This window comes from Bos taurus, unplaced genomic scaffold (assembly GCF_002263795.3).
Source record: "Bos taurus isolate L1 Dominette 01449 registration number 42190680 breed Hereford unplaced genomic scaffold, ARS-UCD2.0 Leftover_ScbfJmS_434, whole genome shotgun sequence".
NCBI classification, from domain to species: domain Eukaryota; kingdom Metazoa; phylum Chordata; class Mammalia; order Artiodactyla; family Bovidae; genus Bos; species Bos taurus.
The window spans coordinates 1-24,645 of record NW_020191741.1 but is presented as its reverse complement, the minus strand read 5'-3'; the positions used below and the strand labels follow the sequence as shown (position 1 = coordinate 24,645).

Sequence of the window (24,645 nt, the reverse complement as noted above, 5' to 3'; positions counted from 1 at the left end):
ATTCTCTTTCTGTCTCTCACAGGAGGTTTTAATCAGTTGCTGATATTTGATCTATACACCTTTGCTTTTTCTTTCTTTTTTTAAAAAGTGTATCCCTGCTGGTGTGAGTTGTGCCAGCGTGGCATCTGGGCACCACATCCAGGTTCCCATACACCAGGGCACCACCCCCCCCCCCCCCCCCCCGCCCCATACGGACACTGTAGTTTTGCTTTTGCAATGATGGAATGAAAGGGAAGGGACTCCTGGGGGCTTAAAGTGTGACCTGGGCCTGTCAGGCCTCCAGGGAAGCTGAGGGCCTTGACCACTCACTGGATGGCGATCATGCCAATCCTTGACTCCTGGCAAATGAGCTTAGAGCTGGCGCTGGAGGAAGTGGTCCCCGGTTGACCTTTAAGCTCCACCTACCGTCGCCAGCCCTTCAGGTTCTTTCCTGCCTGTACACCGCCATCTCAGCCTCGGTCGTGGTGGGCCAGTCTGCCGGCCACCCCCTTGCCATTCCTGTCGTGGGGCCCACACCAGCAACTTCACAGACTCCTGTTCCCTGTGCAGCTGACATCTCTGCTGCCCACACCCCAACTCTGCAGTCCGCGCTGCCAACAGCGTCTCCTCCACGATTCTCAGCTCGGCGGCTGCCATCTTCCCCGTGGACATCACTGCAGGTCCATCGCCGTCTGGCACAGTCTCTCCTGCCATGTCTGCCACAGAGGAGCACGACTGGATGCCAGGTGGCCTGGACAGGGCTGTTGGCAGGGCGGGCTGTGACCCCAGTCCCCTTGGGGTCCCGGCACCGGCTTGGGAGGGGACGGATGGGGTCGAGGAGGCCGCGGCCCTTCTGCCCTCCCTGAGCGTGTCAGGAGGCCTTCGCAGGGGGCACGGTGGGCCACAGGCCACAATGGAAGAGTGGGCTATAGAGCCGTTAGAGGAGGAGGAGGAGTCTGATTTCGAGCTGGAGGCCCTGGAGGAGGAGGAGCACCTGGAGGAGGAGGAGCACCTGTTGGAAGAGATCGAGGAGGAGGAGACAGTAGAGAATGATGAGAGTGAGCAGGAAGGCGCAGCAGTGGTTGCAGGCCACAGGGACCCCTTGGAGCAGTTTGGGCCTGTGTTCTGGGGTCTGGTCCACTCCCTTCTACACAGTTTCTCCTACGATGACCATGTCCTGGTCTGGCCCCCTGGCCCCTGCCCGATGGTCATGCACAGCTCCCAGCCTCCCTCCGGCCCTGGAGAGGGTCCCGCACCTCCGCAGGAGCAGGAAGACCTGGCAGAGGGAGGCGAGGCCTCACAGGGTGAGTACCAAGGAGAGGGCGCCCCCACCCTGGGAGCTTCAGGGTCCCAGGGTCCAGGGGTCTGCATCCCAGAAGTCAGAGGAATATGCAGTGGAGGCTGAGCTCTGGGAGGGTGGCGGCCTGGCTGTTGCCTCTGAGTCCTGGGAGGCTGGGGCCTGTGGTCCTGGCAGGGCCCAGGTGAGCAAGTGGCGGCCAGGCCCTCAGGCCCTTGCGGACCCTGTGGGGGCATTGGGCTCAAAGGCAGGCTGCACTCAGCACTGGCCTCTAGCGGTTAAGCAGCGGGTCAAAGCTCTCAAAAACCTCCAGGCATAATTTGCACAAGTGGAAGCCCAATTCTATAAAGACCTTTACGGTCTTGAGAAAAAGTATGCTTCCTTCTGCCAGCCTCTGTTTGATAAGAGAGCTGACATCATCAATGCAATTCATGAGCCCACAGAACGTGAATGTTAGTGGCCAGTACCTGTTCCAGAAGGAGCCTGGGAAGAGATGGAGAGCCTGAAGGGAAGGAGAAACAAAGGGCATCCCTCGCTTTTGCTTGAGGGCATTTAAAAACCTAAAGATTCTCGGTAGCATGATCCGGGAAAATGATGCACTTGTACTGGAGCACCTGAAAGATGTAAAATAAAATTCTCAGGGCTCTGGGAACCAATGAGCGTCACAGTAGAATTTCTTTTTAAGTGAAAGGAATACTTTTTCAACCAAGTTCTGAGAGAAACATACCAAATGCGGTCAGACCTAGATGATTCTGATCCCTTCTTCTCCAAAGGGCCAGAAATAATCAGCAGCACAGGGTGTGAGATCTACTGGAAAGATGGTAAAGACCTCACCCTGAAAACCCTGAAGCTGCAGAAATGTGAGGGCCCTGAAGGTGTCGCACCAACCTCTAGGAAGGTGCCCAGCTATTCTTTCTTCACCTACTTCTCTCCTCCCTGGGGGTAGAGTACTGGATGTGGCTACTGAGTATAAATTGGGTTATTTTTTTCCGTGAAGTTCCGGTCCCAAAGTCTGTATTATACTTCACAAAAGAAGCGAGTGATTATCAATATGAAGAGTCTGATGAGGAGGTCCAAGAAGCTGAAGGTGAGGAGGAGGACAGCGATAAAAAACCAGAAGGACCTGGAAAGGACCTGGACCCAGCAGAGACAGCCCGGGAGAACCCAGGTATCTGTGTGCAGCTCTGAGTATCACCCAGCCACCATTCCTGACATACATTTTTAAATGTTCTCCCCAAAGTAAATAATAATTAAAACTTGGTTAAAGTCTAGTTTCAAAACAGCTTAATGTTAATAATACTTTGTGTGCTAGATAATATAGAACACAGCATGTTCTGAAATGTACTTCATTCACAGCTACAGGTCCTTTGAGCTGTAGCTGTAAGGCTTCCCCACGTGGGAAATTTTTCAGACCTGGTAGCAGAGACCACTGTTTGTCTGGAACGCAGTTAACCAGAACAAGCGACTAAAGCTGACTGGAATGTACACTAGCTGGGCCTTCAGCACTGAGCTACAGACATACGGTCTTTTGTCCTAACCGGGAGAAAGCAAATGCCTTTGAGGTTGTGACTATTGAGAAAGATGTAGTCAGTGAAAAATTTTCAAGTGGGAGCACATTTAATGACTAATCCCTATTTGTTCAGTTGTAAGTTTTTCTAGTTCATGGGACAGTCAGAAGAAAAGCAAATTAGTCATGGTGAGATTGTTGTTCACTGCTGAATTGGTCATTCAGTTCAGTTCAGTTCAGTCGCTCAGTCGTGTCCGACTCTTTGCGACCCCATGAATCGCAGCACGCCAGGCCTCCCTGTCCATCACCGAATTGGTCATTAAGTCAACTTATATCTGACCTATCCCTTCCTCTCTTTCTTGCTTTGCTTTTTCCTGTCTTTCTTCTCTTCCTTTTATGGATGTGCAAACTGAGAGTCTGGGAGTTTAAGAGTGTGATTGATGGAGAGAGCACAGGCTTATAAGGTGGAAAGACTTATTAGATAAAAGTCTCTCTCAAGAAAAACCACCACCAACAAAGCAGGCATTTTGGTGTTTGGTGAGTGGGAGAGGACGTTGGTATGAGGGATGAGTGATTGGTGACATATGTCAAGGTCTGTGTTGAGAGAGGTAAATGTGGTAATTTCTCTTTTGACTTAGCAGGCATATGTAGGACTGACTGTTTTCTTAGATTTAGAAAGTCACTGTTGCCTTTTACTGGTTTACAATTTTTTAAATTAATTTATATATTTTAATTGGAGGCCAGTTACTTTACAATATTGTGGTGGTTTTTGCCATACATCAACATGAATCAGCCATGGGTGTACATGTGTCCCACCATCTTGACCCCGCTCCCACCTCCCTCCCTACCCCATCCCTTTGAGTTGTCCCAGAGCACCCACTTCGGGTTCCCTGCTTCATGCATCAAACTTGCACTGGTCATCTATTTTACATAGAGGAATATACATGTTTCAATGCTATTCTCTCATATCGTCCCACCCTCGCGTTCTCCCACAGAGTCCAAAAGTCTGTTCTTTACATTGGTGTCTCTTTGCTGTCTTGCATATAGGGTTGCTGTTACCGTCTTTCTAAATTCCGTATATATGCGTTAATATACTGTATTTGGTGTTTCTCTTTCTGACTTACTTCACTGTGTATAATAGGCTCCAGTTTCACCCCCCTCATTAGAACTGACTGAAATGCATTCTTTATTTTTGTAGCTGAGTAGTAGTCTGTCGTGTATATGTACCACAACTGCCTAATCCATTCGTCTGCTGATGGACATCTAGGTTGCTTCCATGTCCTAGCTATTGTAAACAGTGTTGCAGTGAACATTGAGGTACATGTGTCTCTTTTGACTCTGGTTTCCTTGGTGTGTATACCCAGCAGTGGGATTGCTGGGCTGTATGGCAGTTCTATTTCCAGGGTTTTTTTTTGTTTTTTTTTTTGTTTTGTTTTTGTTAAGGAATCTGCACACTATTCCCCATAGTGGCTGTACTAGTTTGCATTCCCACCAACAGTGTAAGAGGGTGCCCTTTTTTTCCACAGTCTCTCCAGCATTTATTGTTTGTAGACTTTTTGATGGCAGCCATTCTGACTAGCGTGAGATGGTACCTCATTGTGGTTTTGATTTGCATTTCTCTGATAATAAGTGATGTTGAGCATCTTTTCATGTGTTTGTTAGCCATCTGTATGTTTTCTTTGGAGAAATGTCTGTTTAGTTCTTTGGCCCATTTTTTGATTGGGTCGTTTATTTTTCTGGAATTGAGCTGCATGAGCTGCTTGTATATTTTGGACACTAATTCTTTGTCACTTGCTTCATTTGCTATTATTTTCTCCCATTCTGAAGGCTCCCTTTTCACCCTGCTTATAGTGTCCTTCGTTGTGCAAAAGCTTTTATGTTTAATTATGTCCCATTTGCTTATTTTTGCTTTTATTTCCATTACTCTGGGAGGAGGGTCATAGAGGATCTTGCTGTGATTTATGTCAGAGAGTGTTCTGCCTATGTTTTCCTCTAAGAGTTTGATAGTTTCTGGTCTTACGTTTAGATCTTTAATCCATTTTGAGTTTATTTTTGTGTATGGTGTTAAAAAGTGTTCTAGTTTCATTCTTTTACAGGTGGTTGACCAGTTTTCCCAGCACCACTTGTTAAAGAGATTGTCTTTTCTCCATTGTATATTTTTGCCCCCTTTCTCAATGATAAGTTATGCATAGGTGTGTGGGCTTATCTCTGGGCTTTCTATTTTGTTCCATTGATCTATATTTCTGTCTTTGTGCCAGTACCATAATGTCTTGATGACTGTAGCTTTGTATTGTCGTCTGAAGTCAAGCCGGTTGATTCCTCCCGTTCCATTCTTCTCTCTCAGGATTGCTTTGGCTATTTGAGGTTTTTTGTGTTTCCATACAAATTGTGAAATTATTTGTTCTAGTTCTGGGAAAAATCCCGTTGGTAGCTTGACAGGGATTGCTTTGGGTAGTGTACTCATTTTCACTATATTGACTCTTCCAATCCACAAACATGGTATATTTCTCCATCTATTTGTGTCATCTTTGATTTCTTTCATCAGTGTTTTATAGTTTTCCATATATAAGTCTTTTGTTTCTTTAGGTAAATTTCTTCCTAAGTATTTTATTCTTTTCATTGCAGTGGTGAATGGGATTGTTTCCTTAGTTCTCTTTCTGTTTTCTCATTGTTAGTGTATAGGAATGCAAGGGATTTCTGCGTGTTAATTTTTTTTTTTTTCCTTCTGGCTTACTTCACTCTGTATAATAGGCTCCAGTTTCATCCACCTCATTAGAACTGATTCAAATGTATTCTTTTTAATGGCTGAGTAATACTCCATTGTGTATATGTACCACAGCTTTCTTATCCATTCATCTGCTGACGGACATCTAGGTTGCTTCCATGTCCTGGCTATTATAAACAGTGCTGCGATGAACATTGGGGTACACGTGTTAATTTTATATCCTGCAACTTTACTATATTCATGGATTAGCTCTAGTAACTTTCTGGTGATGTCTTTAGGGTTTTCTACGTAGAGGATCATGTCATCTGCAAACAGTGAGGGTTTTACTTCTTTTCCAATCTGATTCCTTTTATTTATTTTTCTTCTCCAATTGCTGTGCCTAGGACTTCCTAAACCATGTTGAATAGTAGTGGTGAGAGTGGGCACCCTTGTCTTGTTCCTGATTTTGGAGGAATGGCTTTATTATGTTGAGGTATGTTCCTTCTATGCCTGCTTTCTGGAGAGTTTTTATCATAAATGGGTGCTGAATTTTGTCAAAGGCTTTCTCTGCATCTGTTGAGATGACCATATGTTTTTTATCATTCAGTTTGTTCATATGGTGTATCCCATTGATTGATTTGTGAATACTGAAGAATCCTTGCATCCCTGGGATAAAGCCCACTTGGTCATGATGTGTGATCTTTTTAATATGTTGTTGGATTTGGTTTGCTAGAATTTTGTTGAGGATTTTTGCGTCTCTGTTCATCAGTGATAAAGTGTCCTGTGGTTTTCTTTCTTTGTGGCATCTTTGTCTGGTTTGGGTATGAGGGTGATGGTGGCCTCATAGAATGAGTTTGGCACTTTACCCGCCTCTGCAATTTTCTGGAAGAGTTTGAGTAGGATAGGTGTTAGCTCTTCTCTAAGTTTTTGGTAGAATTCACCTGTGAAGCCACCTGGTCCTGGGCTTTAGTTTGTTGGAAGGTTTTTTTATTACAGCTTCAATTTCTGTGCTTGTGATGGGCCTGTTAAGATTTTCTATTTCTTCCTGGTTCAGTTTTGCAAAGTTATACTTTTCTGAGAATTTGTCTATTTCTTCCAAGTTGTCCATTTTATTGGCATATAATGCTCATAGTAGTCTCTTAGGACCTTTTGTATTTCTGTGTTGTCTTCTGTGATTTCTCCATTTTCGTTTTTAAGTTTATTGATTTGATTCTTCTCCCAGTTTTTCCTGTGAGATGGCCAATGGTTTGTCTACTTTATTTATCTTCTCAAAGAACCAGCTTTTAGTTTTGTTGATTTCTGCTACAGTCTCCTTTGTTTCTTTTTCAGTTATTTCTGCTCTCAGCTTTATGATGTCTTTCTTTCGACTAACTTTGGGGTGGTTCTTTTCCTCTTTTTCTACTAGCGTTAGATGTAAAGTTAGGTTCTTTATTTGATGTCTCTCTAGATTCTTGAGGTAGGCTTGTATTGCTATGAATCTCCCTCTTAGTACTGCGTTTACTGAATCCCATAGGTCTTGGCTTGTCGTGTTTTCATTTTCACTTGTTTTCTATGCAGATTTTCATTTCCTTTTTGAATTCTTCCATGATCTATTGGTTATTCAGAAGCGTGTTGTCCAGCCTCCATATGTTTGTATTTTTAATAGTTTTCTTTTTTTTTTTTTTTTTCTTGTACTTGACAACTAATCTTACTGACTGGTGGTCAGAAAAGATGGTTCAAATGATTTCAATTTTTTTTTTTTTAATTTTGCCAAGGCTGTATTTATGGCCCCGAATGTGATCTATCCTGGAGAATGTTCCATGTACACTTGAGAAAAAGGTGAATTCCATTGTTTTTGGGTGACATGCCCTATAGATATCAATTAGCTCTTACTGGTCCATTGTATCATTTAGCACTTGTGTTTCCTTGCTAATTTTGTTTGGTTGATCTATCCATAAGTGTGGGGGGGTATTAAAGTCCCCCACTATTATTGTGTTTCTCTTCATTTCCCATTTCATACGTGTTAGCATTTGTCTTCCGTATTGAGGTGCTCCTGTGTTGGGTGCATATATATTTATAATTGTTATATCTTCTTTTTGGATTGATCCTTTGATCATTATGTAGTGTCCTTCTTTGTCTCTTATCATGGTCTTTATTTCACATTCTGTTTTATCTGATATGAGGATTGCTCTCCTGCTTTCTTTTGGTCCCCATGTACATGAAATATCTTTTTCCAGCCCTTCAGTTTCAGTCTGTACGTGTCCCTACGTTTGAGGTGAGTCTCTTGTAGACACCATATATAGGGGTGGTGTTTTTTTAATCCAGTTGACCAGTCTTTGTCTTTGGGTTGGACCATTTAACCCATTTATAGTTAAGGAAATTATTGATAAGTATGATCCTGTTGCCATTTACATTTTGTGTGGGGGGGGTGGTTCGTTTTTATAAACATTTACTGTGTTTCCTGTCTAGAGAAGATCCTTTAGTATTTGTTGAAGAGCTGGTTTGGTGGTGCTGAATTCTCTCAGCTTTTGCTTGTCTGTAAAGCTTTTGATTTCTCCTTAATATCTTAATGAGATCCTTGCTGGGTAGAGTAATCTTGGTTGTAAGTTTTCTCTTTCATCACTTTAAGTATATCCTGCCATCCCTTTCTGGCCTGGAGAGTTTCTATTGAAAGATCAGCTGTTATCCTTATGGGGATCCCCTTGTGTGTTTTTTGTTGCTTTTCTCTTGCTGCTTTTAATGTTTGATCTTCGTTAGTTTGATTAATTTGTGTCTCGGGGTGTTTTGCCTTGGGTTTATCCCGTTTGGGACGCTCTGGGTTTCTTGGACGTGGGTGGCTGTTTCCTTCCCCACATTAGGGAAGTTTTTGACTAGTATCTCCTCAAGTATTTTCTCACACACTTTCTTTTTGTCTTCTTCTTATGGGACACCTATGATTCGAATGTTGGGGCATTTAACTTTGTCCCAGAGGTCTCTGAGATTCTTCTCATTTCTTTTAATTTGTTTATTTTCCTGTTTCCTCTGTGCTTCATTTATTTCCACCATTCTGTCTTCCACCTCCCCTATCCTCTCTTCTGCCTCAGTTATTCTACTGTTGGTTCCCTCCAGAGTGCTTTTGATCTCAATTACTGCATTATTTATTACTGGTTGATTCTTCTTTATTTCTTCTAGGTCCTTAGTTAAACATTTCTTGCATTTTCTCGATCATTGCCTCTAGTCTATTTATCCGTAGCTCCATTTTGTTTTCAAGATTTTGGATCATCTTTACTGTCCTTATTCTGAATACCTTTTCAGGTATCTCCTCTTTTGTTTGGTTTGGTGGGTTTTTAGAATGTTCCCTCACCTGCTGAATATTTCTCTGCCTTTTCATTTTGTTTAGATTGCTGTGTTTGGGGTGCCCTTTCTGCAGGCTGGAAGTTTGTGGTTCCTCTTAATTGTGGAGTCTTCTCCCTGTGGGTGGGGTTGGACTAACGGCTTGTCAAGGTTTCCTGGTTGGGGGGAGCTTGTGCCTGTGTTCTGGTGGGTGGAACTGGATGTCTTCTCTCTGGAGTGCAGTGAAGTGTCCAGTAGTGAGTTTTGGGGTGTCTATGGGTTTAGCATGGCTTTGGGCAGCCCGTATTTTAATGTTCAAGGTTGGGTTCCTGTTTTGCTGGAGAATTATTGTGGTGTGTCTTGCACTGGATCTTGTTAGGTCTTGGGTGGAGCTTGGTTTCAGTGTAGGTGTGGAGACATTGGGGTGAGCTCTTGTCTATTAATGTTCTCTGGAGACAGGCGTTCTCTGATGTTCTAAAGTTTTGGAGTTAAGCCTCCTGCCTCTGGCTTTCGGTCCCTGTCTTTCAGTAGCCTCAAGACTTCTCCATCCACACAGCATAGACGATAAAACCCCTAGGTTTACTGATGAAACAGTTCTCCACAGCCAGAAACACCCAGAGAGATTCACAGAGTTATATAGAGAAGAGAAGAGGGAGGAGGGAGATAGAGGTGACCAGGAGGAGAAAGGGGAGAGTCAAAAGGGGAGAGAACAAACTAGCCATTAATCTAATCCCTAAGTGCTCTCCACAGCCTGGGACACCCAGAGAGATTCACAGAGTTATATACAGAAGAGAAGAGGGAGGAAGGCGATAGAGGTGACCTGGAGGAGGAAAGGGAGAGAGCAGTCAAGCCAGTAATCAGATCTTTAAGTGAAAATGGATACTGAAGACTAGATTCTTAGAGGTACAAAATTGATAACAAATATCAAAAAGCAAAGATTATAAACCCGGGAGAGAGGTTAGACTCTCAAAAATAAAATATAAAAAATACAAACAATCACAGTAATCAAAAAACTATGGAATTTGTTTTCTAAATAAAAATAGGGGTTTTGTGGGAAACGTAATAGTAGGCTATAAAAATGAAAGTTAAAGGAGTGATAGAAACTAAATTAACAAAAAATTAAAAAGTGATAACAGTAAAAATATATCTAGGAATTTCTCTGGGCATTGTGGGGTCTGTTCAGTGTCAGATCATCCCTTGTTCTGGCTTGTACTTGTTCTCAAGGTCTATAGGCGCCCCTCAGATGTCTCCAGTATTAAATGCAGGCTTTCAATCTGTTGTAACCTGTTACTTCCAAAGCGGTCCCCCTTTCTTTGTTTATTTTGGCTTCCTCTGCAAGTCTCTTCAGTGTCTTAATTTCTGCCCTGACACAAGGGGGCGAAGGTGGCCACTTACTTAGGCTCACTTGTTCAGTTGTGTTGTGGAGAGGGAGGGACACTGCAAACAAACACCGCTGGCGTGTGTGGGGAGTGCTCGCAGTGGATGGACCACACTGGGTTTGCCACAGTCCAAGGCAGCATGTGCTTCCCGGGTCTAGACTGATCAGTCTCCAGGGTGCTCTGCAAGGGCACTGTGCCAAGTGGGCCCTGCGTTTCGTGCACTTCCCAGGTCTGAGCCGCTCAGGTTCTCAGGTGCTCCACAAGGGCACAGACCCGGAATAGGCTGTGCGTTTTGTGCCCCTCCCAGGTCCGAGCAGCTCAGGCGACCGGGTGCTCGGTGGGCCATGCGTCTAACTCACCTGCCTGGTCCCCGCCACTCAGTTTCCACAAGAGCGCAGTTCCAGGTGCGCCGTATGTCTCCTCTGGGGAGCTGATCCCAGGCTGTGACACTCCTGGCAGATGTCAACCATCTAGGATCCCAAGAAGACGAGGTTAGCAACTGGGAGCCTGCTCACAGTTTGGTGGAAGATGTCATCTCTGGGGCCGAGATTGCAGCAGCCCCTTGCCTTCTGGCTCTGGCTGTCTCTCGCCTGCCTCTCTGCCTCCGGGGAGGGAGGGCCCTATGTGGCAGCTGGCTTGCTCTCCTTTGGTATTTGCTCAATCCTTTGTTCTGTGAGCGTGCCAGGGGTGCTGATAGAGCCTTTCGTGAGAAAGGTCTCTTTTGTGTGTCTCTCTGGCGATCCCACGGTTTGGGTTGCTGTCTCACATTAGCTCCCTCAGACTGTCCTCAGGGCATTCAGGCCCGGTCCTTACCCTAAGGACTAGTTATGCAGGCTGCGCCTCCCTGCCCAGCCCCCACTCACTGGTGGTGGACCCGAGTGTCTGGGCCACTTCTCCACTGGCAGTTGTGCTTAGGTGTGTATTCTGTGTTGTTTTTTTTTTTTTTTTCCTCCTGGTTATGTTGCCTTCTGAGATTCCAGAACTCCCCTCAGACACTCCTGTGCGAGGGTTTCCTACTGTGTGGAGACTTCTCCTCTTTCCTAACTCCCTCCCCAGGATGGGTCTCTGTCCCTAAATCCTTTGTCTCAGTTTTTGTCTTTTATATTTTGTCCTACCTCCTTTCAAAGAGATTAGGCTGCCTTTCTGGGTGCTTGGTATCCTCCGCCAGCATTCAGAAGTTGTTTTGTGGAAGTTGCTCAGCATTCAAATGATCTTTTGATGAATTTGTGGGGGAAGTAAGTGGTCTCCCCATCCTATTCCTCTGCTATCTTGGGACTGCCCCCTGGTTTACAATTGTTAATTGACTCTTACTTCATCCCACAGCTGTCAAGCATAGAAAGACATGATGGAGGAAGAAACAGTGGACGTGTCCCACATGAATTTGAGATTTTCGGCTTCTCAGTAGCCAGTGGGAATTTTATCAACATTGGTTTTGTTCCAGATTTCATCATGTGAAATGTCTTATCCACTGACATCTGACTTTTTTTCTTACGTTTGTCAGATATATTTGACTGCGTTTGTTCATGTTAAAAATAAAAATTTGCTAGCCATGGATAAGCCGCAGATTTTTTAGATGTGTAACACTGATGCAAATCTTGTATCTTTTTGTTTGGGTCCACTTTACTGTCATTGAAACCATTTTTTTAAGTTCTTGCATTGCAGGTGGATTCTTTACCAACCAAGTTATCAGGAAGCCCTGTATTGCAGCCACAGGTTAATTAATATATCAATTGACAAACAATTTATGTAAAGAGAGAGACGGAGGTCTAGCCCCTACTTCATTTTAGTGAGAGGAACCAGGGGGTGACCAAGCTTATCTGGAGACCAGATGGAGCTACTGAGCTGCCACAGACCAGCTGCATCAGCAGCACCTGGGAACTTGTTAGAAGCACAACCTCTCAGGCCCCACTCTAGATTTAATGGATCATTATTCTGAAGGTGGCCCAGCTATCAGGCTTTACATGTCCTCCAGGTGACTCTGAGGCATCTCAAAGTTTGAGCATCACCGTCTAAGAGCAATGATGGGCATGGGGCAGGGGATGGGTGTTGTGAGGGACTGAGTTTCTCCTGTGGTAAGACCACCGTTTGTTGAGTGACTTGATACACAGATAAGCTGAATGGGACAGTAAAGGCTGACAGTAAAGGAATGGGGACGAGACTAGAATTCTCAAGGCCCTGAGATACAGAAAAACCTCCTGGCAGGGCAGGGATTGGATGGTGGCAGTGAAGAAAAAAATGTATGAGGGAACAAACTAGGTTCAGAAGGATAGAACCATTATGATATCATGAATATGAGGTTTAAAAACATGCAAAACCATCACTGATTATAGATACATCTGTGTAGTAAAAGGTATGCATGGAAGGAATGCGTGCATATGTAACTTGTAGAAAGGCATGCATGAGGATGATAAACACCTTGCTTAGGATAGTGGAGAGGGAGAGAGGAGAATTCAACTGGGAAGGGTTGCTCATACTTTCCTAAGGCTCCCGTAACAAATTACCACAAAGTACGTGGCTTAAAACAACATAAAGTTTATTCTCGCATTAGTTCTAGAGGTCAGAAGTCTGAAAGCAAGGGGCTCTGGGGGAGAATCCTCCTTGCCACCCCCAGTTTGTGGTGGCTTCTGACACTTCTTGGCTTGTGGCAAAATAACTCCTGTCTTCACATGACCTTCTTCCCTGTGTCTGTGTATCTCAAATCGCACTCTTTCTGTCATAAGGATACCACCCAGTCCATTTAGGGCCCATCCCAAATCCAGGGTGACTCCATTAAATTAGATCCTGATGTAATTACAACTGCAAAGACCCTATTTCCAAATAAGGTCACATTCACAGGTACCAGGGACCTGGACGTGGGCATATCTTTCTGGAGGACACAGGTACGTACCGGGCTTCAGCTGTATCTGTAGTGTAAAATTTCTGAAGTTGGGTGATGGGTACACGGATGCAGTATTCTTTATACCATTATGTAGGTCTGAAATAGTTCCTGACCTTCCCCCACCAAAAAGACGGAAAAAAGAAAATGGGCCTAAGAAATGGAAGCTATTTAAGGGGGGTGACAGGGGGATGAAGTTGTAATTGACCAGAATACAGGATCAGAGAAGGAGAAAGGCCAGGGGGTTGACGGTAGAGGATTTCCTTTAGGCATGTTTTGGTAAGGCAGTGTAGGTGCTCTCTAGGTCTCATTGGTACCACCCCCTCCGCCTCTTTCATATTCTATGGTAGCATGTCTCATATCCTAATATATTTTCACATTTTTACATATTTGTGTCTGCTTCCATCTCCCAACCCCTAGGATACGAGCTTCTGAATGATTGGGATCTTAAAGGGATTTATTTCTCTCTGTCTCTCCCAAAGCACCTATCAATACTACTGTGTTTTCTTCTTAGTAGGTGCTCCATACATGAGCACTAAAATAAAGTTAATGCAACGCCATCCTCTTTTCTGTCATCCGTGTTAACATTTTAAAAGTGCATTACCACATAGTAACATGCAGTATTCCGTACGGAGTGGCACAGGGCTTTGTCTCCCCCACTCAGTATTTAATTTCATTAAATGAGTTAATACATATAAAGCACTCAGAAGAGCACATGGCACTTAAGTGTCATGTAAGTGTTTGCTCTTAGTCTTAGCATTTTAATTTAATTTTCATAGTGTTACTATTATCCCTAAGAAGTTAAAATGCACGAGTCCCACAGCCAGTGCAAATACCACTTTATAAATAAAGCAAAGAGAATGTAACCAATTAAATAATAATAATACCTTTGAGACTAGAAATCTTGTGTCCTCACTCCCAGACTTTTGTAGTAAAAGTCTGACTCCATTAGATAGCTGACAAACTACATTAAAAAATTTATTTTCATTGATTTATAATTCATCCCTTGTGTACATTCAGAGAGAAATTGAGACACCTTACAGTAAAAATACATGAACAATAGCCACACTATTCACAATAGCCAAGACGTGGAAAAAGCCTGAATGTCCATCAACAGATGAATGGATAAAGAAGATGTGATACATTACTCAGAATGAAATAATGCCATTTGCAGCAACATGGAGTAACATCGATGGGCCTAGAGATTACCATACTAAGTAAAGTAAGTCAGAAAGAGAAAGACAAATGCCATATGGTAGCACTTATATGTGGAATCTAAAACATGACATGCGTAAACTTACCTGTGAAACAGAAACAGACTCACAAACCTAGAGAACAGACTTGTGATTGCCAAGTGGGAGCAGTGTGGGGGGAGGGATGGATTGGGAGTTTGGGGTTAGCAGATGCAAACTATTATATATAGAATGGATAAACAACAAAGTCCTACTGTATAGGACAGGGAACTGTATTCGATATCCTAGAGTAAGCCATAATGGAAAAAGGATATGAAAAACTATATATGTGCATGTATAACTGAATCACTCTGCTGTACAGCAGAAATTAGCACAACATTGTAAATCAACTATACTTCAATAAAATAAATTTAAAAAAATACAAAAGGGCAGTCCAAGTAGAAATTTATCCACGTAATGTCATTTGAAGGGCCTCATGTTGTTTCTGATTGGTTTGTGCTGTGCTTTCTCCTATCTTCCTTTCTGCTAAAATATAAAAAGGGATCCTTTCCTCCAGTTTCCATAGCACTTTCCCTATTTCCCTTACAACTCACTGGCAGCCTCCACAATTGCCCTCAACCGGGCTTCTGATAAGGTTCTCTTCAAAGCACCTTTGACCATCGCTAATGCTCCAAAATCACTGCAGATGGTGATTGCAGCCATGAAATTAAAAGACGCTTACTCCTTGGAAGGAAAGTTATGATGCACCTAGATAGCATATTCAAAAGCAAGGACATTACTTTGCCAACAAAGGTCCATCTAGTCAAGTCTATGCTTTTTTCCAGTGGTCATGTATGGATGTGAGAGTTGGACTGTGAAGAAAGCTGAGCGCCGAAGAATTGATGCTTTTGAACTGTGGAGAAGACTCTTGGGAGTCCCTTGGACTGCAAGGAGATCCAAACAGTCCATGCTAAAGGAGATCAGTCCTGGGTGTTCTTTGGAAGGACTGATGGTAAAGCTTAAACTCCGATACTTTGGCCACCTCGTGGGAGGAGTTGACTCATTGGAAAAGCTTTGATGCTGGGATGGATTGGGGGCAGGAGGAGAAGGGGACGACAAAGGATGAGATGGCTGGATGGCATCACCGACTCGATGGACGTTTGCTTGAGTGAACTCCAGGAGTTGGTGATGGACAGGGAGGCCTCGTGTGCTGCAGTTCACGGGGTCGCAAAGATTCGGACACAACTGAGAAACTGAACTGAACTGAATACTCTCTCAAAGTCCTTTCTTTGTTGTTGTTGTTTACCATGAACCCGTACTCTCAGTGCCAACATGTATTTTACTTTTCCATTGCTGTGCAACAAAAGGCTGTTCACTTTGTTGTTCAGTTGCTAAATCGTGTCTGACTCTACGTCCCCATGGACTGCAGCACATCAGGCTTCCTTGTCCTTCACTATCTCATGGAGTTTGTTCACACTCATATCCACTGAGTCTGTCATGCCATCCAACCATCTCATCCTCTGTCACCCTCTTCTCCTCCTGCCCTCAATCTTTCCCAGCATCAGGGTCTTTTGGTCATCTTTATTAAATGAGGTAAGGCTCTACACTAGAACATGAACACCAGGAGGCAAGGATCTTTGGGGCATTCGTAGAGGCTGGTTGTCACAGTGCCTGTGCTGAACCGGTTGTTGATCACAGCACTACTCTGAGATCCAGGTTAGAGGGGCTTGTAATAGGCCCCATGCTTTAGAGGTTCCACTCCTACCCGCTTCCAGCCTTCTCTCTCTGCAAACAGCCAAGGGCAGTCGAGGGGATGTGCACACTGAGAACCCACCTGCCTGCCTCCAAACTTGTTTCACGTATCAGTTCAGTCGCTCAGGCGTGTCCAACTCTTTGCGACCCCATGAACCGCTGCATGCCAGGCCTCCCTGTCCATCACCAACTCCCAGAGTCCACCCAAACCCATGCCCATTGAATCGGTGATCCCATCCAACCATCTCATCCTCTGTCGCCCTTTCTCTTCCTGCCCCCAGTCCTTCCCAGCATCAGGGTCTTTTCAAATGAGTCAGCTCTTTGCATCAGGTGGCCAAAGTATTGGAGTTTCAGCTTCAACATCTGTCCTTCCAGTGAACACCCAGGACTGATCTCCTTTAGCATGGATTGGTTGGATCTCCTTGCAGTCCAAGGGACTCCCAAGAGTCTTCTCTAACACCACAGTTCAAAAGCATCACTTCTTTAGTGCTCAGCTTTCTTTATAGTCCAATGCTCACATCCATACATGACTACTGGAAAAACCATAGCCTTGACTAGATGGACCTTTGTTGGCAAAGTAATGTCTTTGGTTTTTAATATGCTGTCTAGGTTGGTCATAACTTTCCTTCCAAGGAGTAAGCGTCTTTTAATTTGATGGCTGCAATCACTATCTGCAGTGATTTAGGAGCCCAGAAAAATAAAGTCTCACACTGTTTCCACTGTTTCCCCATCTGTTTGCCATGAAGCGATGGGACCAGATGCCATGATCTTAGTTTTCTGAGTGTTGAGCTTTAAGCCAACTTTTTCACTCTCCTCTTTCACTTTCATCATGAGGCTCTTTAGTTCTTCTTCACTTTCTGCCATAAGGGTGGTGTCATCTGCATATCTGAGGTTATGGGTATTTCCCCAGCAGTCTTGTATCAGAGGCCCTGCATTTGGTGCCCAAGGGACCCCAAGCTCCAAGAAGCCTGCATGCTTCTCATCACTGAATTTGTGCTTCTGAGGGCTGGATGGTACTTCCAGTGTTATATTCCCAGGACTGGGAGGTAACAAAGAGGTGGTGGCTGTATTTGGGGAACAGGAGACAACTGTGCTTCAGTATCCATATATAGCATGTGAAGCCTCTGGAGGTGAGGAATGAAGCTCAGAGTGAGTAGCGAGGGGAAGAGGTTGTGTGCAGGGCCCGGAATGTGGACCAAGTGGCCTGTGTTGGGGGCCAAGCTTTCCCCACTTTGCTGGAACAGAACTTTGAGGAGTCCAGGTACTGTGCACAGACCCTAAGTGACCCTCAACCTCTGTGTTATTCATACTCTCACATGTCTCCTTCCCTTAAGCTTGGCTGAGCTGTGACTTCCTCCTAACCATCAGAATATGGAAAAGTCAATGGGATGGTACTCTCTTGATTATATTAGTATGCTACTGTAGTTTGATCTTTATACTATTTACATGGAAATTTGGTTTTCCTATTTCACAATGGAAAACTAATACACCTGGCCTAAGAGAGGACAGCCCTGGAAACTCCAGTTCTCCTAGTATGTTGTTTTCAATTTCACCCAACTATTCCTAACATATTCCAGTTATAGATAGCTTTGTGCTTTTAAATTAACTAGATAAAAGAAAAAGAGACTGAAATATGCCAAGTAATTGAAATTTGAACTTCACTGAAGGATGGATTTCTTTTAAGAAAACAGGAGACAGAACCTGCTACTTTGAAAATCCCCAGCCTCTCCTGGATAGCAAATGATGTGAAAGTTCAGAAAAAGCTTCTGGGCAAAGGTCAAATCCAGAAGCTTTCTGGAAAAATATGGTGTTAAGATGAAGTCAAGGGTGTGACCACATCCTGTTTAGGCCTCAGGAAGATCTGGGTGAATACCCCAGAGATCCTTAAGGTTAAAAAAAAAAAAGCCCTTGTAAGAAGTTGAAGGGTGTTGTCTAAGAAGTCTCAGCAGAAACCCAAGTCCCATATGGATTCCCTAAAAGTGAGTCATGTATGTGCCTTTTGCCTACTGGAGTGAACCCCAGTAAGATTACTTAGAAGGTCACGTAGGGCCTTTAAAAGACAAAATTTTAGCAGAAACATAGGAGAAAGACAGCATAGCACAAACTGATCAGAAGTAATATGATGCCCTACAAATGACATTACATGGACAAAATCCTACTTGGACTGCCCTTTTGTTTAAAACAATGGTAACAAAGCCCTGTCCCACTCCATAAGGTACACTGCATGTTGTTATGTGCTAATACACTTTTAAAATGTTAACACCAATGACAAAAAAGAGGATAGTATTGCATTAACTTTACTTTAGTGCTCATTTATGGAGATGGTGAAGGACAGGGAAGCCCGGCGTGCTGCAGTCCATGGAGTCGCAAAGAGTCAGACACAACTGAGTGACTGAACGACAACAAGTCGCTATAGAAAACAGTTCGGCAGCTCCTGAAAAAAAGTTAAAAAGCCTATGGTTGTCTCATCAACTCCACTATTAGCTATATATGCCCAAGAGTTGAAAGTATCTATTCAAACAAAAAGTTCTATCCCCGTGTCTGTAGCAGCCTTATTCACCATAACCCAATGGGAAACATCCCGAGTATGCATCAGCCTGTCCTCAACTTGTTTCACATTCATAAACAAAAGTGACCCTCTGTACAAAGGCATAGCATTCAGCTGTAAAAAGGAATGAGAGAGGCCGGACACAAAAGGTCACATATTGTAGGATTTCATTTCTGTCAACTATCTAGAAATGGTAAGTCCATAGAGGTCAAGAGCAGATTAGTGGTTATCAGAGCCTGGTTACAGTGAGGGGAAATGGAGAAGGACTGATTACTGGCATGGGGTTTCCTTTAGGAGTGATAATTTATTTGGGGACAACAGAGAGATTGGCTGAACAGCATTGTGAATGTACTAAATGCCTGTGAAGCATACCCTTTAAAAAGGTGACATTTTCCACAATAGCACAGTAATACTTTTTAAAGATAAAAAGTGATTATTGGCTTAAGGCTTCTACAAATAGATTTGGAATTGATTTCAACATCTGCTCAACTGTATCACGTAGGAAAAATTTTTTGAACTTAATACTGGGGCACAAAATAGAGGAATTCTTGAAGATACCACTAAATTTTAAAAAGATGCCCCTATAGTGTTAAGGGAGCTACTGAAGATAGCCAATACATTTATTTGCCTTAAGCTTTTTATTATTGCGGTGTTTCAGTGCTCCAGATCATAGCAGCCATTGTCCTAAAAGATCCTGTAGCAGGCACAGGCACTGTGACATATGGCTCATAAAGTTAAATTGAGTCTTTGTCACTTAGAAATGGGCTTGATAACATGGGACCCAATGGACTATCCCCACTGAAAATATTGATTATGAGTTAGGTAAAACAAAGCAAGGCCGATATAAGGGGTGAAACCCATAAAACGTAAGTTCTATGTAGGGAAGAGGTGATTATCCTCAGGGTCTCCTATCAAAGGCCCTAACTCCCAAATACCATCACCTGGGGGTGGGGTGGAGTGGGTAAGGGTTTCAACATACAAATTTGGGAGGAGTGGGCTATCCCACTTTAGTGCAGAGCAAGTGCTTAGCCCAGTCATGAAAAGAAGTCTCTCTTCATTTCTTGGGATTTTGAAGTGAGTTGGGGAGCCCTGATGAATCCCTTTTCAGCTCCTAGTTTTATTCCTTCCACTCTCCATTCTCACTGCATCCATGTCAACTTGTATGTTCTTTTCTAAGTACCTTTAACAACATTAAAACCTCCAAATTCTCTTTCTGTCTCTCACAGGAGGTTTAAACAGTTGCTCGTATGTGATCTAAACACTTTCTCATTTTTTTTCTTTATATATATATATATATATATATATATATATACACATATATATACATATATATTCTTTTTATTGAAGTGTAGTTGACTCACAATGTTCCAGGTGCACAGCAAGGTGATTCAGTTATACATATACGCATATATTATTTGTCAGGTTATTTTCCATTATAGGTATTTCAAGAGACTGACCAAGGAACTACAGCTCCCTGTGCTACACAGTAAACCTTTGTTGCTTGTTGTATACCTTTTTTAAAAATTAGAAATCTATCATTCTATTCATACTAAGTCAAATAAGAGGAATCAAAATGTCATAAATTTTTTAGTTAGGCAAACAATATGTTTTCTAAAGTATATATATTATACATACTAGTGAGTATGCAACTATTATTCACTTAATACCATTGTAACATGATTGGTCAACAGAAAAGTAATAGAATTCTATATCACCAAAATTAGCATTTAATAGAAAAATCTGTAATCACTTTTTAAAATCCTGACACATATCAGAATTATCTTGGAATTTTTTGAAAAGTGCCATGGTATTACTTTTATTCTCCAAACCTACAGACATGTTTCTAATGAGCAGCCATGCTTAAAAGCAACAGGACTATATGATGATCTTTAACTTTTATCTAGTTTGTTTCACTTTTTCTATTTCATATTCAGTGCTCCTGTCTAATTCAGTTCGTGTTTTCCAATTTCTCCATCTCTTTCTTTTGATGTACTTTCTCAAGGCTTTAGCGAGCCTCTATTAACTTAAAAAAAATGAGCATATCTCGGATGGCCTGAGCTGTCACAGGGTGGCAACTGGGTACCACATCCAGGTTCCCATACCCCAGGGTGCCGCCCTATAGGGACATTGCCATTTTGTTTTTGCAAGGGTGCAATGTAAAGGAAGGGACTCCTGTGGGCTCAAAGTAAGACCTGGGGCTGGAAGGCTTCCATGCAGTCTGAAAGCCTTTTTCACTCATTGGTCAGCGGTCACGCCAATCCTTGCCTCCTGGCAGATGAACTTAGAGCTGGCGCTGGAGGAAGTGGTCCCCGGTTGACCCTTCCAGTTCCACTTACCATCGCCAGCCCATCAGGGTGTTTGGCGCCTATCCGCCGCCAGCTCAGCCTCAGTCTTAGTGGGCAGGTCTGCGGGCCGCCCCCTTGCCTTTCCTGTCATGGGGGGTGGGGCGTGGGGGGGGGGCCCACACCAGCACCTTCGCAAACTCCTGTTCCCCGTGCCGCCATCGTCTCTGCTGCCCCACTCCCACCCTAATGTCCCACTGCCAACAGCGTCTCCTCGGTGCAACACTCAGCCCGGCGGCCGCCATCTTCCCCGCAGACCTCACTGCAGGCTCCCAGTCTCCTTGGGTTCCAGGCATCCGCTTGGGAGGGGATGGAAGGAGTCTAGGAGGCCACGGCTCTTCTGGCTTCCTTGGAGGTCTCCACAGCCCTGCCCGGGGAGCAGGGTTGGCCACAGGCTGCAGTGGAAGAGGAATGTGGTAGACAGCTGTTAGAAGAGGAGAAGATGGAGGAAGATGTAAAGGAGATGGAGGAGGATGAGGAAGAGACTGATTTCGAGTTGGAGGACATGGATGAAGAGGAAGACACGGAAGAGGAGGACGAGAATGAGCAGGAGGGTGCGGCAGTGGTTGCAGGCCTTGAGTTCCCTGCGGAGAGGTTTGGGCCCCTGTTATGGATGCAGGTTGACTCCTTTCTACGCAATTTCCGTAACAACAGACATGTCCTGTTCCAGCCTCACGCTGACCGCCTGATGGGCGGGGGCCACTCCCAAGCACCCTCGGAGCCTGGAGAAGGTCCGGTGCCTCCTCAGGAGCAGGAAGACCTGGGAGAGGGAGGCAAAGTCATTGCAGGGTGAGTACCCAGTGCGAGGGCGCTCCACCCTGGGAGCTGCGGGGATCCTGCGGAGAGGCTTGCATCCTAGAAGGCAGAGGAACCGGCATTGGAGGCCGAGTTCTGGCGAGCTAGGTCTGACTTGCTGCCTCTGAGGACTGGGAGGCCGTATGTGCCTTTTGGTCCTCAGAGGGGTCTGAGCGTGCGGGCATGTGGGCTGAGCCTTTAGGCCCTTCGCGGGACCCCGTGGGGCCATCCAGCTCAAAAGGCAGGTCTCTACGGGTTAAGCAGCAGGTTCAGAGCTCTCAAAACGCTCCAGGCACAATGGGGAGACGCGCAGTACAAAGATGGAAGGTCCCGCAACTCTATAGACCTTTATGGTCTCAAAAAAGGCGATGCTGCCTTCTACCTACCCTCTGGCTGCTGCTGCTGTAAATCAAGTCGTTTCGAGTCATGGTCACGGACTCTGTGCCACCCCATATGACGGGCCAGCCCACCAGGCTCCCCTGTCCCTGGGATTCATCTGCAAGGCAAGAACACTGGAGTGGGTTGCCATTTCCTTCTCCAGTGCATGAAAGTGAAAAGTGAAAGTGAAGTCACTCAGTCGTGTCCGACTCTTAGCGACCCCATGGACTGTAGCCCTAGGGGCAAACAAATGGCATCCTTCCCTTTTGGTCGACGGCTTTAAAAAATGTGGAGATTCTCCATAGGAGGGTCTGAGAAAATGATGACATAAGCACAGGGGCACTTTTCAGCAGTTGAGGAATCCATGAGCTTCCCCAAGAATTTGTCTTTAAATCAAATGAACGTTTTCCCACTGAGATTCTGACAAACAATACAAATGGTATCAGTATCAAATGATTTGGATCCCTTCTTCCAAAGGGGCCAGAAGTAATCAGAAGCGTATTGTGTGAGATCTACTGGAAAAGAGGGGAAAACGTTGTGAAAATTGTCAGGCAGCAGAATTTGGGGGGTGGGGGTGGGGCTAGAAATGTATCAACCAGTAGAAACATGTCCAGCTATTTTTTGTTTTTCTTTCTTTAAAACATATTTCTCTTCTCTCAGGCCTAGACTCCTGCTGCTGATTTTTAAGTTGGGATATTTTCCCAACCAACGTTGACCCAAAGTCTGCATCATCTGCCCAATGATGAGGGTGAGGATCAGTATGAAAACTCTGATGAAGAGGAAGAGGATGGAAATGAAAAACCTGGAGAAGGACTCTAAATGGGATGGGTCCAGCAACAGGGCAGTACTGATAATACAGGTATTATTGTATAGGCTTTAGTATGACGTAACCATTCTCTAACGATACCTACTACCAACTAAGCTTTATGATTTTTAATTTTACTATCTGAAATAGGAAATTGCTGGAAATTTATTTTGGAAAAAACAGTTTTGTTGTAATAATGATTCTAAGACAATGTAGGAGGCTAGTATGTTCGAAATGTATCAATTTCATTAAGCCAGAGTCCTTTGTCGCTGTTGCTTTAAGACTACTGACAGATGGGGAATTTATCAAGACGCTGGACATGGAGACCAGTACTCTTTAGACGAATGTCAACCAGAAGCACAGTCTAAAGTGACTAGGTCGTGCATTAGCTTGTATCATTCATCGCCGGCCACAAATGTAGTGTCCTGTAGCTGAGATGGGACATTTTGAGAAAGTGATTTCCTTACAATAAAGTAGTAGAACGTTAAGGGTTTCAGGAGAACTCATTTCAAGGATTAATTCCACCAATATAGTTCAATTTAGATTGTTTGGATTCAAAAGAAGAAAGAAGTCAGATCATGTACCAGTTATTGGGTTATAATCACCACAGAGTGGCCTTACTTCAGAAAACATCAAGCAGCAAACAAACACGCACTTATAGTGATGGGCAAGAGGGAGATAAGGTTGGTGTGACAAAATGATGTGCACACCGCGGACACCAAGGGTCATGGGTTAGCAAAGATAGAAAGCATTTTGGTGTTCTCCTCATTGAGAAACCTAGATGTACATAGTGTTGACCATATTTAGAACGTTCACTGGTTGCACGTTATTGGGGTAACATATTGTTAATTGCTCTTATTCTGCCCTACAGGTGGAAAGGATTAGGAAAGAAGAGAAGCAAAAGGAAAGATAAATGTTCTTCACGGAATATTCCTTGTTTCATTGACAAATACTAGATTTGTTTTCAAAGGTTTCAACGCACCCCAAAGTGATATAACTACTGACACTGACTTTCTCTTAACATTTATACAGATAATTTGAATAGTATTGTTCACCGATTGGAAATAAAAGCTTGTTTGAAAGTTAATAAGGTGAGTTTTTTTTTTCTTTTTTTCCAATAAATAACACTAGACTTCTGGGTCCAACATTGCAAATCTATCATTGTTTCTATTTATTTTGGGCCCCACCTTACTGTCATCGGAAAGGGATTTCTTTCAGCTATTTGTCAAGCCTGTTTAAAATCCTTATATTGCAGCCCCAAATAAATTTAAATATAAGATTGTAATAATTGTGTGATGGCCAAGCCTCTCCTGCTAAGTTCGCTTCAATCGTGTCCGCACTCTGTCGACCTCCATAGACCGTAGCCCATCCAGGCCTCCCACGCCTCTGGGATCTCCAAGGCAAGTAACACTGGAGTGGTTTGCCAATTTCCTTCTCCAGTGGATGAAAATGAAAAGTGAAAAGTGAAAAGTGAAGTTCTAGACCATGTCCAACCTCTTAGCGACCTCATGGACTGCAGCCACCAGGCTCCTCCCGTCTCATTGGATTAATTCCAGGCAAGAGTACTATAGAGGGTTGCCGTTGCCCTAGCCTCACTATATTTATTGAAAGAAACTGGATGGATGACCTAGCTGCCTGGCACAGCAGCTCAGCATCAGCTGGAACTTGTTTGCAATGCACGTTCTCAGACCCTGCTCCAGACATACTGAGGTTGGAAATTCTGAAGGGCAGTCCGCTAGCCTCAGGGTTTACAGTCCTCCAGGTGCCTATCGAAGCACACTGAAGTGCAGAACAACTGCTTTAGAGCTAGGGGAGAGGGTT

General features: G+C 44.0%; 1 protein-coding gene across 1 annotated transcript; it reads left to right on the top strand.

Annotated features, from left to right (window-relative positions):
• Window positions 1-340: 340 nt before the first annotated feature.
• Window positions 341-2,580, top strand: LOC132344780 (cancer/testis antigen family 47 member C1-like). Its single transcript, XM_059884486.1, has 2 exons — window positions 341-1,283; window positions 2,274-2,580. Exons 1-2 carry the CDS (start codon window positions 692-694, stop codon window positions 2,462-2,464), a joined length of 783 nt encoding a protein of 260 aa, XP_059740469.1. The 5' UTR covers window positions 341-691; the 3' UTR covers window positions 2,465-2,580.
• The last annotated feature ends 22,065 nt before the right edge of the window (window positions 2,581-24,645 follow it).